We start from the raw sequence: 17,456 nt of genomic DNA, 5'->3' as shown, positions 1-17,456 counted from the left end.
CTGGGCTTCCGCCTGGACCTGCAGGTGGAAAGCACCTCCCCAGACCACATCAGTGGAGAGATGACCTATCCCCCAGAGTGGGACCATCTGCTGGGCTGTGTCATTTGGGTTCAGCTCAGGGCCCCACCCCAGGGGACAGGGACAACTGGAGCAGGTTGGGGGGAATGTTGAGAGGGGTGAGGCACCTGGCATGGGAGGATCGAGGGCTGTTGCATCTCAAGGGCTCATTTGGGATTGGGGGTCAGGCTTGGCTAGGAGCTCAACCAGCCTCTGCAGTTCTGGAATTCTGCCCTCATCTCACCAGAAGCTTCTTCTAGCCCATTTCCCTACCCTCACTCTAGGGAAGATTTAGATAAGCGGGGAAAGGCGGAGGGGAAGTAGGCACAGCGTAAGCAAAGGTGCAGCAGTGGGAATCAGCATGGGCTAGGGACCCAGAGGCCTGCATGCAAGTGCCAGGTCAGTGAGCTGGAGAGGCCTCGAATGCTGGCACCAGGGCCCAGCAGAAGGATGTCATGGTGGGTCTTTGGGTAGACCCAGGAAGAAAGCATGGCAGATGCAGCCCCAGGCTCCAAGGGACAGCACACCTGCAGGCAAAAGTGGTGGAGTCAGACCTAGGTCACACTGGCTCCAGAGCTCTGCTCCTGAACATGGAATTGGGCATATGCATTGGCTGAGGGTCCACTGCACACAGGCCTGGTGCCTGGGGAGAGATGGAAGGGAGCTGGCCATGGCTGTACACTATCCATGGTGTCCCTGTGTCTAGGCTCCCCTGTTATCACCACCAGGGCCGAGGCCAAGGTGCTGGGGACAAAGGATAGCTGATGGAGGGGGTGCTGTCCAAGGAGACCCTGGGTGGGGCTGGAGGGGGACAGATCCAGGGAGACCAAGGCTACCTGCCCAGGAATGGGAGCCGATGACTTTGGATCCTAAGTGTGCAGATCTAGCCAGGAGAGAGTGGAAGCAGGGAGGGGACTGTGATTCCTTCTGCAGAATTCTGGTGATCCTAAACAATAGCAGTAGTGACAATAGTATAGGCCCTCATGGCGTGAATCTTTTGGTCCTTGGTCCGCCTGTGATGGGAGGACTGCCATTCTCTCATTTAATAGATCGGACACTGAGGTTCAGAGATGGGGTATTTCTTAGCAGGGTCCCTGCTTCCAAGCCCTTGCATCAACTGTCAGGGTCCTCGGGTGTGACCCTGCCACCTGGAAACCCACTCCCTTTGCAGCCCCTGAGCCCTGGTTCAGTCACCATGCCAGGTTGCAACGGGCATCCTGGACCCAGAGGGGAGGGACCCCCAGGTTCCCTAAGGAGAGTTGTCAGGAGGCTGCATGGTCCAGCCTCCAATACTAGGGCTGCCGCCACTATGGATAGCCCTGATTGGGGCACCTGGGAATGACCTTGACAGGGGAGTCAGTTATGGAAACTTTATCTCCTGCCCTGAGAAGCCAGGTGGCTGCGCCCCCTGCTGACGCCAGTGGGCCGCGGTGTGCTCAGCCGAGGTTTCAGCCAGTATGGCTGAGACGAGGCCTCAACACACCTAGGGGCAATGGTCCAAGATTGGGAAAGGGTGTATTTTTAATGTCTTGAAACCTGGCAAGAAGATGTCAGGGAGGATGGGTGACTGGTTTTACCACTCACAGTCGTGTGGCCTTGACCTGTCCTCTCCTATTTCTGAGCCTCGGTTTCCCCAGCTGTGGGCACCAGGCACCAGGCTCCCAGCATTTCTCAGTGATCCCCAGGGTCTGACCCCCTCCTTGGCCTCAGCCTCCATCGCTGTCTTCCATCCGGGGGCCTCTGTCCTGAGGCAGGTCCTGGGGACCCAAGGAACAGCCTGGCCTGGTGCCCACTTGGGGCCTCCATCCTCCCTGGCTGTGTAGCCAGGCCTGCGACTCGCCCTGTAATCGCTGCTTCTCTGTGGGAAGGAGCGACTTCACCACAAATTATTTTGTTCCAAGAGAAGGACAAAAAGAAAAGAGAAGCCGGGAGGGATGGGGGGCGGTGGGAGGAGGAGATTGCCTGAGCCAGCTTTGAGCGGTGCTTTAACCCTTGGACTGCCAGGCGCTGGGTGGGCAGCAGAGCAAGGGCTCTGGAGGCACCTGGTTCCCTACCTGCTCCCCCTGTCAGATGCCAGAGGCCTTTATCTCCCCTCATCTGGCTGTCAGTCTACCGACCTTATCTCCCCTGCCTGTCTGTCTCTCATCAGCGGCCTCTCCCACCTCCTTATCTCCTCCTCATCACCTCCTCTTTGTGTCTCTGCACATCCCTGCACTTCTGCACAGCCTGATGGCAAAGTCTGGTGGCAGCAGCTCAGTTGTGGCGACCAGCCTGTGACCTCTGGTGAAGGAGCCAGCTTGCAGCACGGACTTCCTGGGGTAACCTGGATGGGCACATGGACTCATTCAGGCTCAGAGGCACATGCAGGGTTGTGCAATGCATACACACACATATGCACACACGCATGCATGTGCACACACACATGCATGTGCACACACCCAAGACCCCAGCCATGAACAAAGACGCCCACAGAAACCTGCTTCTACAATTCCCATACAGCCCCCAGGCCATATCTAGTGGCCCTAATAACCCCACCCACCCCAACACTCAGGCTCGTGCACACAGATGGATGTATGTTGAGCCATAACACACACATTCACACATGCAGATGCAGACTGTCAGATTTACACCCCCAAGTGCATGTGCGCACAAGCTGACCCCACCCCCCCAAGGAAGAGGGAGAGGGCAGATTCATTCCCCCCATATGCCTCTTCCTCCCTGGTCCCTGCCCCCATATTCTGTGTCCAGAATGACAGAGGAGCCTCTAGGGGCACCTAGAGCTCCTGCAGTAGTTTCTGCAAATGCCCTGAGGGAGCACCAGCGAAAGGGGGCATGGATTCCTGAACCTGTGTGGAGAGGTGGCTGTGTGTGTGATGCATGTGTGAGCGTGTGGGTTTATGTACACACGTGGGTGTGAGAGCATCTTCTTGTTGGTATGTGGTGTACAATGTGTGTCTGTTGGCTCCATCTCCCCCGGACACCCTGCCTCCCATCCAGCCCACCCTCCCCACTCTGCTGCTCTTAGCCACCCTGAGCTGGTCAGGGAGGTGCTACTTACGGCCCCTGGAGGAGGAACCCTGAGTCCCAGAGAAGGTGGCGACAACCTTGTCCCACCAAACACACACAACCAATGCAAGTTGTGGAGCTCATGGCCTTGCACTTCTTCCAAGTCTATCAGAGCACTGGGCCTAACCCCAGACCTCCCTGTTCTCTCTCAGTGGCCAAAGCCAGGGTTGAGGTGGGGGTGAGGACTGTTCTGTGGTGAGCTATGCAGAGAGGGTATAGGGGCACCATGACATGGGAATGTGGGACCACCCTGGCCTCACCCCAGGCTTCTGCTTCTTTCCAGATCTACAAAGACAACAGGAATCTGTTTGACGTGCAGGAGAATGAGCCTCAGAAGTTGGTGGAGAAGGTGGCGGGGGACATTGAGAGCCTGCTGGACAGGAAGGTGCAGGCCCTGAAGGTAGGTGCGGTTGTTTAGGTTGAGAGAAGACCAGGCAGAGTGGCCTGCACTGTGAGGGCAATGTCTCCACCCACCATGAACACACAGCCCTCCTGGCCCTCTGAATTCAGGCTGGGCCATCACTGGCAGAATGTGCCACGTGGACTGTGGGCAGCTGCGGCAGGAGCAGGATAGTTTCATCTGGAGTAGGCTGCATGAGTGGTGACCTGGGGCCTCGGGGGCCCTGTGTGAGTATGATGGCAGGCCCCACCTCTCCCTTCTGTTGGGAAGGTGAAGGGCCCTGAATGCCTTGAGGCGGAGGGAGTGTGGAGGGCCCTGAATGCCTTGCAGAGAAGGCTAAGGCCACATGATGCTGGGAGCTGGAGCTCCAATTCTGCCCACGATTTCTCCGTCTCCCTCTGGGCCTTAGTCTGCCCATCTATACTGAGTGTGCCTGTGAGCTCCAAGGCAACATGGTCCTGTGAGATTACAGGACCTGCTGGTCCACCCTGACCAGGTCTATGAAGCCCACAGACCCCGGTACTCAACACACCCCAGGGAGAGCAGGTGGGAAAGGACTTCTGGAGATGCAAGGTGCCCTGGGCAGGTTGTGCAGTAAGGAAGGGAGGTGGGTTCAAGCTTCCCTCAGATCAGAGGCATAACTGCTGTTGCCCAAGCCTGTGTCAAAGAGATGAGTCCAATTAAAAGGAATGAAGTACTGATACACATGACAACATGGATGAACGTGAAAACATTACACTAAGGGAAAGAAGCTCGTCACAAAAGACCACCTATTGTGTGATCCCATTTCTGTGAAATGTCCACAATAGGCAAATCCATAGAAACGGAAAGTACATTAGTAGTTGCCTAGGGCTGGAAGGGAGGGGACAGGGAGTGTCTGCTAACGGGTACAGGATTTCTTTTGGGGGTGATGAAGATATTCTAAAATTAGATTGTGGTGATGGTTGCACAACTCTGAATACACTAAAAAAAAACACTGAATTGTATACTTTATGTGGGTGAATATTACGGTATCTCAGTAAAGCTATTTTTTTTTTAATGAGCAGGGCCTCACATGCCATGCCCAGGCTTGGGCCAGAGGCCTGGCAGGGTCAAGTCAGAGCAGCCAAACCCCCACCACATCCAAGACCAGGGAGGGAACTGTGACCCCCTTCTCCAGGAACTGGGCCCTACTGTCCCCCTGAGATCCCCTGCCTGCCCCTGTGTGACCTGGGATCATGGACTAGGGAAAGGCTGGCCTTCTGGGACTAGAGGAGGTGGGCCCTGAGGGCCTCCCACCCAGTGTGGAGCCGGAGGACCCAGAGCTGGGCCCAGCCTGACCTTGGGGATGTCCTAGTCACAGGTGGGGACAGTTGGGGGAGTGAAGTGTCATGGGGAGGAGGCAAAGCCAAGCCTTCAGCTGGGCCGGCCGGCCCTGTGGGGGTCCAACAGTGTCCCCCTGGTTGTAGGAACCATCTGCTTGCCTCACACAGCCAGCACGCCATGTCCCACCTTCTTGCCTTTCCTAGAACTGGGCACCACCTGGACACTCTCCCCTCCTTTCTCTCGTTCTCTGTCTCTTAGTCTCTCTCTCTGCTTCATTCCAGACCCCCTGTTTGCCCACTACTTCCTTGGTTTGCTGCGCCCCCCCAGCCCAGGGCACAAAGTACAGGCCACCAGCCCTAAACTTATGTCAAAACCATCTGATAGATTTGGGAAGGGGCACTCTTCATGCCTTTAGGCCTGCCTCCCACCCCAGCTTCAGGACGAGTTGCCTTGCCAGGTGGTGCTGAGTGGGGGCAGTGACAGATGCCCGACCTGCCCTCTCCATGTGGAGCCCAGGGCCCAGCCCCTGCCCATCCCCTCTGAGCATCACAGGGCTGGAGTCGTTTCCCAAGCTCCTTTCCCCACTCCTCGAGGAACAGGCAACCCTGACAGCTTGAGGGTGGGGGAACCCAAAGCCCGGGGTCCCGATCTGCTCTCCCTATACCCTACGTGGCAGACTCTGCCCAGTGAGGCAGTGCAGATGTCTGCCTCCTTCCCACTGAGTCTGCAGCCCAGGCACCCGTGGCCTGGTACACAGTTGGTTCTCAAGGGGGGAATGATAAGAAACGGCACTCACTGATTAGGTACTCAGCATGTGCTGAGTCTGTCACACGTCATTCTCACAGTAGCCCCCTGAGAGAGACACTGAGACTCGGACATGCCATGCATTAGGCCAGGATATGGCAGAGCCAGGATTTTAACCCAGGTCACTCTGACCCTAAGCCAGGCCCTTGACTGCCCACATTAGTCCAGAGGTGTGCATGGAACCCAGCACTCTCCTGGCCAGTGAACTTTCCCTACTGCAGTGCCTCCAGCTCCAGGCCCGAAAGATGCTCCTGTCCATATCCCCAGGCGAAGGAGAGGACTGTCCTTTTCCTGCCTTGGTCCTAATTGTTCAAGATGAGCTTTGGTCTTAATTATGTTTTAAATTTGCCTTTAATCAAGTTCTGGCTCTTTTCTCCTTTCCCATATTTGTTTGCAGCCTGAGTACATATGGAGGGAGGAATGTTGGGGATCTGGACCCCTCCACACTCCAGTGTCCCTCTCTCCCTAGACCCCATCCAGTAATCCAACTTAAATCCCCTTGCTCTGGTCTGGAATTTTAATGTGGGGCTTGCAAGGAGGGAACTGAGCAGCGCAGGACGGAAGTTCATTGTCTCATCTTATCAGGGACAATCAGATGTTTGTCACAAGTTTCTCCAAGCTACACAGAGTGTTTTTCCAGGCCAAGAATCAGGCAGAGCAGGCCAGGTCAGGGACTTTGCAACACAGGCAACCATCATCCCCAAGTCCAGGAAACCTGCTGGGGTCTCAGCTTAGGAGACATGGAGGGAACCTGCTAGGAACTTCTGCTATCCAGGCAGATGGGTCCTCTGAGCCAGGCCTGCTCTGTTAGGGCCTTGAGTCCCAGGAGGGGTAGGGAGGTGCTTAAGTTCTTTTTTTTTTCTTTCTTTTTTTAAAAAATTTATTTATTTTTGGCTGCGTTGGGTCTTCGTTGCTGCGCGCGGACTTTCTCTAGTTGCGGTGAGCGGGGGCTACTCTTGTTTGTGGTGCGTGGGCTTCTCATTGCAGTGGCTTCTCTTGTGGCAGAGCACGGGCTCTAGGCACGTGGGCTTCAGTAGTTGTGGCACGCGGGTTCAGTAGTTGTGGCTCATGGACTCTAGAGCTCAGGCTCAGTAGTTGTGGCTCACGGGCTTAGTTGCTCCGCAGCATGTGGGATCTTCCTGGACCAGGGCTCGAACCCATGTCCCCTGCATAGGCAGGCGGATTCTTAACCACTGCGCCACCAGGGAAGTCCCAGGAGGTGCCTAAGTTCTTATAGCACATTGGAGGCAGAGCTGGACCCAAATCAGGACTCTCCTGTCCTCCTAGCTGGGGCCTCTCTCAGAGCCCCTTTCTCAGAAAAATCATCTCTTGGTTGTATTCCTTCCTCCATCCATTCTTCAACATTCACTAAAGGCCTACTGTGTGCCAGGCTGGTGCTGGGGATGCAGTGGGAAAGGACAGGCCCTGTTCCTATCTTCATGGAGCTCTCAGTTGCATCTCGTCCCAGGCCTTAGTTTCTCCCTCTGTAAAATGGGGACAGGAGACTGTCCCTGCCCAGTACTTCTGGTTTCACAGCTCCAGGAGTCATCATTTATAAAGGCCACAGTGAAAACAGTGTCTCTGAAGGTTGTGCCACCTTCAGCACCATTCCTGGCACCCCTGCTGTGTGGCTCAGGGGAGAGGCCATAGGAGGAGGAGGTAAGGAGTGATCCCAGTGTGGGGCATTCCAGCCTGCTCTCAGGGACAAGGCCAAGGGCAGTGTAGCTCAGTGGGCTTGGTTCCTGGAGAATGGGAAGCCCAGGGCCAGAGCAGCCAGGCCAGAGCAGGTTCTTAAGGGACATCAATGTGGCAGCTAGAAGCCTGAACTTAGGGACACCCTTTCACCTCCAACCTCAAATAAGCCAGAGGCAGTGAAGAGTCCTGGCTGAGATCCAGGACCTAGAGACCTTGGTCCCTGAGCTCTGCCCTCCCCACCATGCCCATGTTTCTCATGCTCCACCTCAGCTACTTCTCACTGTCCCAGGGGCCAAGACCCTTCCAGATGCCATGCCTTTGCACCTTTGCCTTCATGCAGTGTTTTTGTTTTGTTTTGTTTTTTATATATCTTTATTGGAGTATAATTGCTTTACAATGTTGTGAATCAGCTATATGTATACATATATCCCCATATCCCCTCCCTCTTGAGCCTCACCCCTCTAGGTTGTCACAAAGCATCGAGCTGATCTCCCTGTGCTATGCAGCAGCTTCCCACTAGCCGTGCATTTCACATTTGGTAGTGCATATATGTCAGTGCTACTCTCTCACTTCGTCCCAGCTTCCTCTTTCCCCCACTGTGTCCTCAAGTCTGTTCTCTACGTCCATGCAGTGTTTTTAACCCTGTTGGCACATTGGAGTCACCTGCAGGGCTTTTAAATCTTGATGCCCAGGCCCCACTCCAGACCAAGTATAGCAGATTCTGTAGGGGTGGGGCTGGGCTTCAGTATTTTTCAGTGCTCCGCAGATGATTCAGTGTAGATCCAGAGCTCAGGACGTTTCCCCTAAAATGGCAGAAATAATTCCTTCCCATGATTACTGGCCTCTTTCTGAGTGCCTACCAAGTGTGCAGCCTAAGATGAGCCAGAACACTTCAGAACTCTGCAAATCCTCCCTACAACACAACTCTCATCCCCATTTTACATTTGAGGAAACAGCCCCAGCAAGGTTACACCACTGGCCCCAGGTCTCACAGCAAAACCAGACTACAGATCCAGGCACTTGGGCTCCAAACCCCAGATACTGCCCCTCGACACTGCCCTCCTCTGTGCTACCGCTAGTGGCCACATGGTACTTGCTATCCACAGGGGGACAGGGCCAAAGGAAGAGAAGATGGGTCCCCTCTGGCAGGGGCTTGCTCTGGGATGACCTAGTGACCTTGGGCAAGTCCTTTTGCCCCTGCAGCATCTTCCTTGGGCAGTGGAGACAAGACACTGAGCAGCCCTCTCAGCCCACCCCCATGTTGCCCAGATGGATGGGACAGGGGGAGGTACGTCTGTGGCTCTGGTTCTGGGGGCCCCAGTGGGCAGCGTTCCCACCATCAGTGGCCTCTCTGGGGAGCAAGCATCATTTAAAGAGTAAAATTAAAAACCATTCTGCACACAGCCACCCTGCTTTTGCCGCTAATGGCCACTTAACCCAATTAAACTGATGCATTGTTGGCAGTGGCTTGGTCCGTTCAGGAACTGGGCTCTGGGCTGGGTGTTAGAGGAGCAGGAGGAATGAACGAGGGAGAGAGCCAAGGGGCCAGGGCTGTGGGACAGAGCCCCCCACCCCACCCCAGTCAGGAGGGAGAGCGTTCTGCCTAGCTCCCACTTACTCGCTGCTTCCTTTCTCAGGCTTCGCCTAATGCAGGATTTCTCAGTGTTGGAACTATTGACATTTTAAGCAGGATAATTCTTTGTTGTGGGGGGCTGCCCTATGCATCGTAGGATGTTAAGCAGCATCCTTGCCCTCTACCTGCTAGATGCCAGTAGTACACCACTCCCCCAGTTATAAGAACCAAAGATGTCTCCAAATGTTGCCAGATGTCCCCTGGGGGCACAGTGCCCTTTGGTTGAGAACCACAGGTCTAATGGGACAGAGAAATGCAGCCATATTAAATAGAAGCCCCATAAGCAGGGGGACATTGGGGACCTCAGAGAGGTACAGACAGAATAGAGCAGCCCCAGCAGGAGGAAGATCCCTTTAGTTCAAGGGGGTAATAGCAAGCTTGGGGCTGCCTGGAGGAGGCATCAAGGATTTGGGGGAAAAGTTCAGCATTGGGGGCAGCTGGAGGCAAGTTCAAAGCTGAGTCCACAGATGCATTCGTTGATGGGGGTTGGACAAGTAGATCGGCCCTGGGAAGACATGGCCAGGGGTATCACCTGCAGCCAAGGCCTGGCCCAGAGTAGGAGCCTCATGAACATTTGTAGAACAGATGCCAGGGCTGTGGCTCCAGGCTCTGGCTGGAGGTCAGCCTCTGGGGTCTGACTCCAGACCAGGGAAGCTCTAAACGGCACACTAATGGTGGACAGACAGGCAGGGAATTCTCTAGCATTGGCTGCCTCCACCCACCCTTCTCTGGGCAATTAAAAGGTGTTTATGTGGGGCTGGCGATGGCTTCTGCCCCCTCTCCATTACGAACATTAAGAGATCTTGACCCTTCCACTTTCCTGCTCTTGAAAGGAGCTGCAGACACGTGGAGCCAATTAGGCGCGCGCGTGGGCGCTGAGGGCCTGAGCAGCCTTTTCTCCCTGATTGCAGCGTTTACGGCTGATTATTCTCCCCTCACCCAAACAGCGTCTCCGCATCCTGGCAAGGTGCCACTGCCACCCAGAGGAGCCAGCTGGGGCCCCCAGGGATGGGGGAGCGTTGAATTAGTGAATGGGCATCCACTGAGTGCTGATTGTGTGGGAGCCCTTGGGCACCCCTGCCTGAGAGCGACCACTCAGGAATCGGGGTCAGAGGAAGCCCCTTGGAGGAGCCTGCCTGCCTGGGTCCACTCTCCATACACCCCAGCGTCCTGGGGCTCATCATGAACTTTGAGTAAAGATGCTACTCCCAGCAGCTGGTGGACGTGCATGTGGGATGGCCTCCCCTTCGTGCATCCCTGCCAGGTAGCTGAGAACCCAGAGACCCCTCGAAGTCCCCCCCGCTGAGCTGGCAGGACAGGGAGCTGGCCTCCGTGGAACAAAGAGGAAGACAATGCAGGAGGGGCACGGCTAGGGAGTGGCTGAGGATCCTCAGGGAAGATATGTCATTCCCTCCTCTTTGCCCACCTGCCCGAGCTAGTGGGGGTCAGGAAGGGCTGAGCTGTGGGTTTGGGGCTGGACTTCCCTGGTCCCGGGATTGCCCCGTGGAGCAGGCCCCTCTCCTGGCTCCTCCTTCAAGGTGCAGGAGCCTCAGGACGGGTCAGAAGAGCTGTGGTCATTCCTCACATCCACTAACCGAACGAAGGTCTAGGGGCCTGGAGTGCGATATCCCTGAGGCCCACAGAGCCTGGTGGATCAGCCTTACACCCACCCACCCACCCTGCTGCTCAGTTCTCCTCCATGACTGAAGGTCAGGGGGAAAGGCTGACTGCAGCCACATCAGGCATCTTGCTTACCCTGACCGACAGCGCCCACCACCTGTGGGATGCGTGGCTGAGGCACCCCAGGCCCAAGTCTCACCCCAAGGGGTGGTGTCTGAGCCTCTCCTGCCCGATGGCCCTGCTCATGATGCCATGTGCATCCCCTGGGAGCAGCAGTTAGTCTCCCTGTCATTCACTTGCTCACTCAGTCATTAAGAAAACCTTCTCTGCTCCCAGCCTGACCCTAGGCATGGTGCCTTTCTCCACTCACTGTGGGGTAGAATTCCTATTTTACAGATGAGGAAACAGAGGCTCAGAGACAATGCCAGCCCAGCCACTGCCTGGCCGAGACAAGGTCACGATTCCCCCTGCTCCCCTGGCTCCTGAACCTGTGTGCCCACCCCTCCCAGAGCTCCCAGGGATTGGGAGAAAGCAGAACCATGCTGGCTGGGGCAAAGAGGAAGAAGCCCAGGGTTGGGAAGGGAAAAGGTGAGGGTCTGCCAGGCAGAGGGCAGAGCACAAGCAAGGGCCTAAGAGCAGGACCTCGACTGGAGGACCCTGGGAAACAGCTGGTGAGGGTGGCTGGGATGGAGAGGGCTACAGATGCAGGCTGGGAATCACTGCTGTGAGTTCCCTTTTTCATACCCCTACACTCTGCCCACCACAGGACGGGGAATCTAGGGCGTGGGGGTGGGTTTGGCCAAATGGAGAAAATAAACCCTGGGACCAAGGATGATTCACTGGACTCCACTCCCCAGAGGCCTGCACTGAGGTAGGATCCTCTCCTGCTTCTGCCCCCTCCCTGGGCGTCCCAGCTGGCAATGGGGGGCAGATGCTACGAAGCAGAGTAAAGGGCCTGCAGGTGCCACAGGGACAAGCCAGTCTAATTCAGGATCAGAGAAGTGAGAAATTTAATTGAGTTTTAATAGTGTCTGGCCCTTTGTTCTGAAATCCTTGTGTACAAGGACTGGGGGAGGTAGTGTGCATCTAAGGCAGGGTGAGCCAGTGGCCCTCCAGGATCTTAGACTTCGAGGAGACAGACAACAAGCTACGAGGTCAGTGTGCAAAACAGCTGACATGGGAGGGGCAAGTCTAAGAAGACAGCCTGGAGGATGTGGCGTTTGAGCTGAGCCTTGGAAGGTTGGGGTGGGGGATGCCTGGGATTTCCAAAGCTGGAGAAAGGGAAGAAGGAAGGCACTAAGCCCTGGCCTAACAGTGAGAGGGAGCAGAAGTGACTCAGGGTGAATCTGCTGAGATAAGGGTTGTGGGCTAGGAAGGGAGCCAGGAAGGTGCAGCCTGTGCATAACTGTTTCCACTGGCGGGGAGAGAGGATGGGAAGGTGACAAAGGCAGGGGGCAGGGCCCATCGCCTGAGTTCTGAGGTGGTCGCTGTATATCTGCAAGCATGGCCCCTTCGCTATACAGGCAGTCCTGGGAGCAGCCAGTCACCTCTCTCAGCCCATTTTCTGTGGCTTAAAATACACAGCGAGCAGTGTCTCTGCTGTGGCAGAGGAAGTGAGTCATGGGGATGCTGGTGGGGAGAGCACAGTGCCTTGGACCCAGCCCCAGAGGTGGGGGCTCTGGGGTGCTGAGAAGGTCCTCAAGCCCCTCATGGATCCCTCAGCTGTCTTCTCTAAGCCCGCACTTGAAGGCTGGACCAGCCCCCAGCACCATGGTGACCCTGGGCAGGGGTCCCCGAGGTCAACCTTGGCTTATCATGTCATGGGATACCAGTGCCTCAGGTGTCCTTTGCTTCCTTCAGCCTCTGTTTACTGAGTGCCGAGCACCTGCTGTGTACAGGTGCCATCCTAGGTTACTAGGTACAAAGACAGTGTACCTGCAGGGCGCCTCCCTTGAGGAATACAGTTTGCTCAAGTTGACAGTGATGTGACCCATGCCACAATATATGGAGCTGGGGTGGTGAGCCCGTGGATATTGACCAGGCCTAGGGGACTTTGTGGGGAGGGGAGGGTTACTGGAGATGCAGCCAGGCAGAGGAGAGTAAGGAAGAGGGTCCAAGGCAGAAAGCACAGCAAAGTACAAAGGCCAGAGGTAGAGAGAGTGTGTGCATGTTGGCATGTTCGGGCGTCTGCATGCATGTGCTGGCAGAGGGCCTCGCTGCTGGCCTGGCTCTGCAGAGCACGTGCACAGATGCACCGTGAGGTGGGCCTTGAGGTAGAGGTGGGAATGGGCTATGTCCAGCACAGGTGTCGTTCCTTGGAGTCTAGCTGAGACCTCACCTAGTGACCATAACCTGCACAGTCCTGACCTTACACCACCCCCAAAAGGACCTCTGGCCAAGAGTCCCCCTCAGAAAGGTGCAACATGGCACATAATACATGTGACCAAGAGGTGGCCAAGAATTAGGGGCCTCACCCTCTGTGGTGCTGTGGCCCCCATGCTACACTTGAGTGGCACTGAGCCCTTGGCAACTCACATTCTCTGAGCCTCGGTTTTCCTGCCTGTACAGTAGAACAAGAAACATAGCCTCACAGATCTGTCATCAGAGTTTATGCCCAGGCCTTGGTGACACCAATTGAGCAAGGGACGCTCCTGGGGGTATGATGTGGGATAGGCCCCAACGGACAAGACTGACCTGTGTGCCTTCAGCTCCGCCCCACATGTGGGCCAAGCCTCGACTGTAGGACCTCGTGCCAGTCCTCCCCTCTCTGAACGCCTCTTCAAGGGCCCGTCCCCAGCTCCTACCTCTGTGGGCCACACTGTCCAGGCTGCTCGATGCTTCCTGCCTCCTGGCACAGGCCTTGGGGCCCTTGTTTGAGAGGCTGGTCACGGTTGCCAGGCCCTTTGTTCCAGCCATCCTGTGTTTGCCCACTCTGTGCCTTGGCGAATGGGAGTTGCAGCATGTTTGCTGTGTCAACACCAGCTGGAGCCTAGTTACCAAGAGAGCCGAGGTTACGAGGCCCCATCCACCAGCTGCCCGGGTGCCTAGGCTCCAGCCCCTTCCTGGCCGGTTGGGGTGGGTGGGTGAGTGGGCAGCTCCCATGCCCTACCCATTTACCCCCAGGACTGCCAGGCCTGGGCTGGGCAGGTGTTTGGAAGCAGCAAAGGCAGCCCCAGGCAGGGAACGGGACTTAGGACGGGCCAGCACAGTCTCCCTTTGGCACGGATCAGGAGAACTTCCTGGCAGAGTCAGCCTTCAAGCTATTGAAGGCTAAGTTTGGGGCTTCTGCACCCCCTATGGAGAATCTCTTTGACCTCCCTGGTCCCAGTGCCAGCCCTCTCCTCCCTGGGTTCCCAGTCATCAGATCCAAAAGCGTCAGAGGAGAGGAGGCCTGAACAGTCTGGCAGATGGACAGATGGATGGACAGGCAGTGAGACAGGGTCCAGGCAGGGGATCAGAACTCCAGGAGAGGACTCAGGGGGCCTGAGCCAGGCAAGCTGACATCCATGTGTGAACTGTGCAGGTGTGGCAAGGTGGGGGAGCCACAGTTCTGGGGAGGGCAGAGATGAGCATCCTTTGGCTGGTGGTGGCTGGTACTGAGGGGTGCCTGTCAGAGACAGACAGGGGAACAGAGGTCAGAGAGGGGGAGCGACTTGCCCTGAGCCTGGGGAGAACTCGGGTTCCCACCCTTCAATCAAGGCTGTCCTACCACCTGGGGGCCTGGTCAGTTGGCCACATGGCAGAACTGAACCTTTAAACCTTACTTCTGAATGAGACCCCCACCCACTTCATCAGTAGGTTTTCCAGAAATGAGCCTTTGAGGGTGACTCACCCAGGAGACAGAGGTCTCTGAGGCATGAACCATGCAGCTGGATCAAGAGGCAGAAGAGCTGAGTGAGGTCTCAACTACAGCACTGATGCATCAGCTGCATGGCCTTTGCTGGTGATTTCCCTTCTCTGAGTCTCAATTTCCTTATCTATAAAATGGGGTGATAAGAGTCCACCCAGCGGGATTCCCAAGAGGATCGTCTGAGGTGAGACTTGGCTAGCTCATAAACATGTGCGTGCCATGGGGTTATCGCTGTTACAGGGAGGGGGCTTGGGCCACAGGGAAGATCCCCGTCCCTTGACCTCACTTTGGGATTTCATGGAAAAGCATCCCAGTTACCTGGAAGCACAGAGAAGTGACACTGCGGCTGCGGCTGGGGGGATGGAGAAATTTGCCTCTCAGAGGGCGGGGAAGAGCATTCTGAGAAAGGGAACAGCATGAAGGGGCCCTGGGGGTGGGAATGGAAGAACACGCAGAGTCCATTATGGCTGCTGGATTAGGTTGGGGTAGGGGAGCAGGGCTGAGACCCTCTGAGTCTCCAGTGTTCACCTGCAGGACCCCCACCACAAGTGCAAGCCCCAACCCAAAGATACAAGCTTGCTGGGGAGAGGGTAGTAGTGGAGGAGCACATGAGTGTGGGCATGTGTGTGTGTGTGTGTGTGTGTGAGATAGAGAGAGCTCCACAATCTCCCAGTGATGACACGGGCCTTTCCCCACCACCCATGTGCAGACCTAGGCCTCCTTTTATCAAATATTCTTCTGCTAATCTCATCTCACTGGGTGACTGCTGTGTAATTAGCTCATTTTGCAAAATATTGCATCTGTCATATTTTCCCCTTGCTTTTTCCTTCTCCCAGTAAATGGTAGGAGTGGACAGGGACGGGGAAGATGTCTAGGCATGGGGACACCTCATGGATCAGCTCTGGCTCTGCCCCCTCCCTGCACACAGGGCCCCCCATGTGCACCGATACATGCACAAGGCCCCCTCAACACACATCCCAGACCTAGAACCTGGTGAGCAGATGGAGATCAGTGGGCAGAGCCCTTCCAGTGTCAGGAGGAAAGGATGATGCAGGAGGCCTGACCAAGCCCTGCCCTGAGGGCACCTGTGCACTCCTGCTCACACCCAGGGACTGCTGAGGCCCAAGCTGGGCTCAGACTAATGAGCTACTAAGTGGCTTTGCCCATGGTGGACATGTATATGGCAGGCAGGCTGGAGGTGAGTAGGCAGGAACGAGGCAGGATGCCACATGGCCTGTGCTTGGCACACGTGGCCATACATGGACGGACTGAGCCCCAGGTGTGCAGCAAACACTTGGTTAATAAGAACCCCAGTGATCTTTCATTATTACCTATCTGCCCACTGTCCCCCATTAGACAAGGTCACACAGAGGGTGGGTTACCCGAAGCCCCCACACACTCCCACTCACCCACCCCAGCCAGGACCTGATCCAGCTGTGAGATGGGGGCTGTTGGAACAGTGGACTGTGGACAGGGCACATGTGGAGACCCCCAGTGGGTCACATGTGGCCCAGGCCTTGTCCCTGACCCAGCATGACAGCTCCAGCCAGGGAGGTACCGGCGGGGTACTAGGCCTCAACCTCATCTCTGGGAGCAGAACATCCTCCCTCCCTGGCCCCAGAGGTAGGGCCAAGCAGAGGGAGCAGCACAGAGGGAGCCATCTCTGCTGAGCCCGCTGCCCCCACCTCCCCCACCCATTCCCAGATGGAAAACCAGAGGCTTCCGAGGCCTCATCCGCACTGAGAGCTCTCAGTAGCTCAGAACCTGCTGCAGCGGTGGACTCTGGGTGGCTGGAAGGATTGGGCTCAGAGCCCTCAGTTGGTGTGGCCTACTTTCCCTTGTGCCCGACCCCCACTGTCTCCCTGCCTTCTCTTGCTGTGACTCCCTTGGGTTGTGAATTCTCTTAAACTTTTAATTAAAAACATTCTCCTTTCTCCCCACAAGGTTTGCTTCCCTGTGATTTTCCTCTTAGAATGAGAGATGGGGGAAGGGAGCAGAGAGCAAGCAGTGGAGGCCAGGCCTTCCTGGGTCTCCATGGGGGGACTCAGGAGAACCAAGGCCTGGCCCAGAGGAGGCTACTGGCTGCCCCCTGCCCTGTGTCACCCTCCCTGGCTTCCCAGCTCTGCCAAGGGAGGCATTTCTGAGGGCTCCAACCCTGGGTGCCACAGCCAGATTTGAGGAATGGCACCAGCTCCCAAGGGCCCTTTGTGCACTCCTACCACATCCCACAGAATCACTCAAGACTACGACAGCACATGCCCAACTGCAGTAAGTAGAAGGCACCCCTGTTTTCCTGTGAGAGTGCTGTGAGCTCTGTTGGTTGCAGGTCGGGGAAGTGTCCCACAGGGTTACTCATCAGGTGAGGTGCAGCCCTGGGTTGTGTTATGGGCCTCAGGGTCACCAACTGGGTCACAGATGCTTCATATGTCAAATTCCCAGTTTAGTTCAGGGGTACAAGTTTAGGTCCTGATTCACAAGATCAGGGCCCGAGGGATGCTGAGAACACAGATCCCTGTTGTCAGGGAACCAGAACAGCTTCTCTAATTAGGGGGCTGGAGACGGGCTGGCCTGTCCCCCGTGCCCCAGGCATCAGCCCATTAGCCTCGCCCTGATTCTGGAGGGAGATGCCACCATGTCCTCAGGTTCCCATTTCAGAGTTGGAGCCCTCTGAATATCTGGAAGTTCTTCCTTGTGTCGGACCATGATCCCTCTTGCTGAACCCTTTCCTTGGCTCCACCTCTAGAGAACTTTTAGACCTCCTTGTCCGTAAGTCCTCCCTTGCCCAGGAGACACTGAATCCCCAGCTCCCCATGTTCCTGTCACCTCCCAACTTGTTTGCAGGTGAAGGCCTCCCATCTTAGGGCTTCCAGGCCCAGCCCAGAAAGCCTCCCATAAATGCACTGCCTCCTCCAGGCACACCCCCACGTCCCATCCTGAGATGCTGCCACAGCAGGTTGTACCTCTCCCACCTCCAGAGGCCAGGCTCCCACCTAGCCCCCAAAGGCCAAGAGACTCCAGCCAGGCCC

At 56.2% G+C, this 17,456-nt stretch overlaps 1 protein-coding gene across 4 annotated transcripts in view; it reads left to right on the top strand.

The window, feature by feature from the left end:
* The window catches only part of CACNA2D2 (calcium voltage-gated channel auxiliary subunit alpha2delta 2), a 136,293-nt gene that overhangs the window by 63,331 nt on the left and 55,506 nt on the right, over positions 1–17,456 (top strand). For all 4 annotated transcript variants that reach the window (XM_060109240.1, XM_060109244.1, XM_060109241.1 and 1 more), the window contains exon 3: positions 3,407–3,523. In XM_060109240.1, the coding sequence (XP_059965223.1) occupies positions 3,407–3,523 (117 nt within the window). The remainder of the gene's footprint in view (positions 1–3,406; positions 3,524–17,456) is intronic.

This window comes from Mesoplodon densirostris, chromosome 10 (assembly GCF_025265405.1).
Source record: "Mesoplodon densirostris isolate mMesDen1 chromosome 10, mMesDen1 primary haplotype, whole genome shotgun sequence".
Lineage (NCBI taxonomy): Eukaryota > Metazoa > Chordata > Mammalia > Artiodactyla > Ziphiidae > Mesoplodon > Mesoplodon densirostris.
Note: the sequence above shows the minus strand (reverse complement) of the source record. Positions and strands in the feature narration are given on the sequence as shown.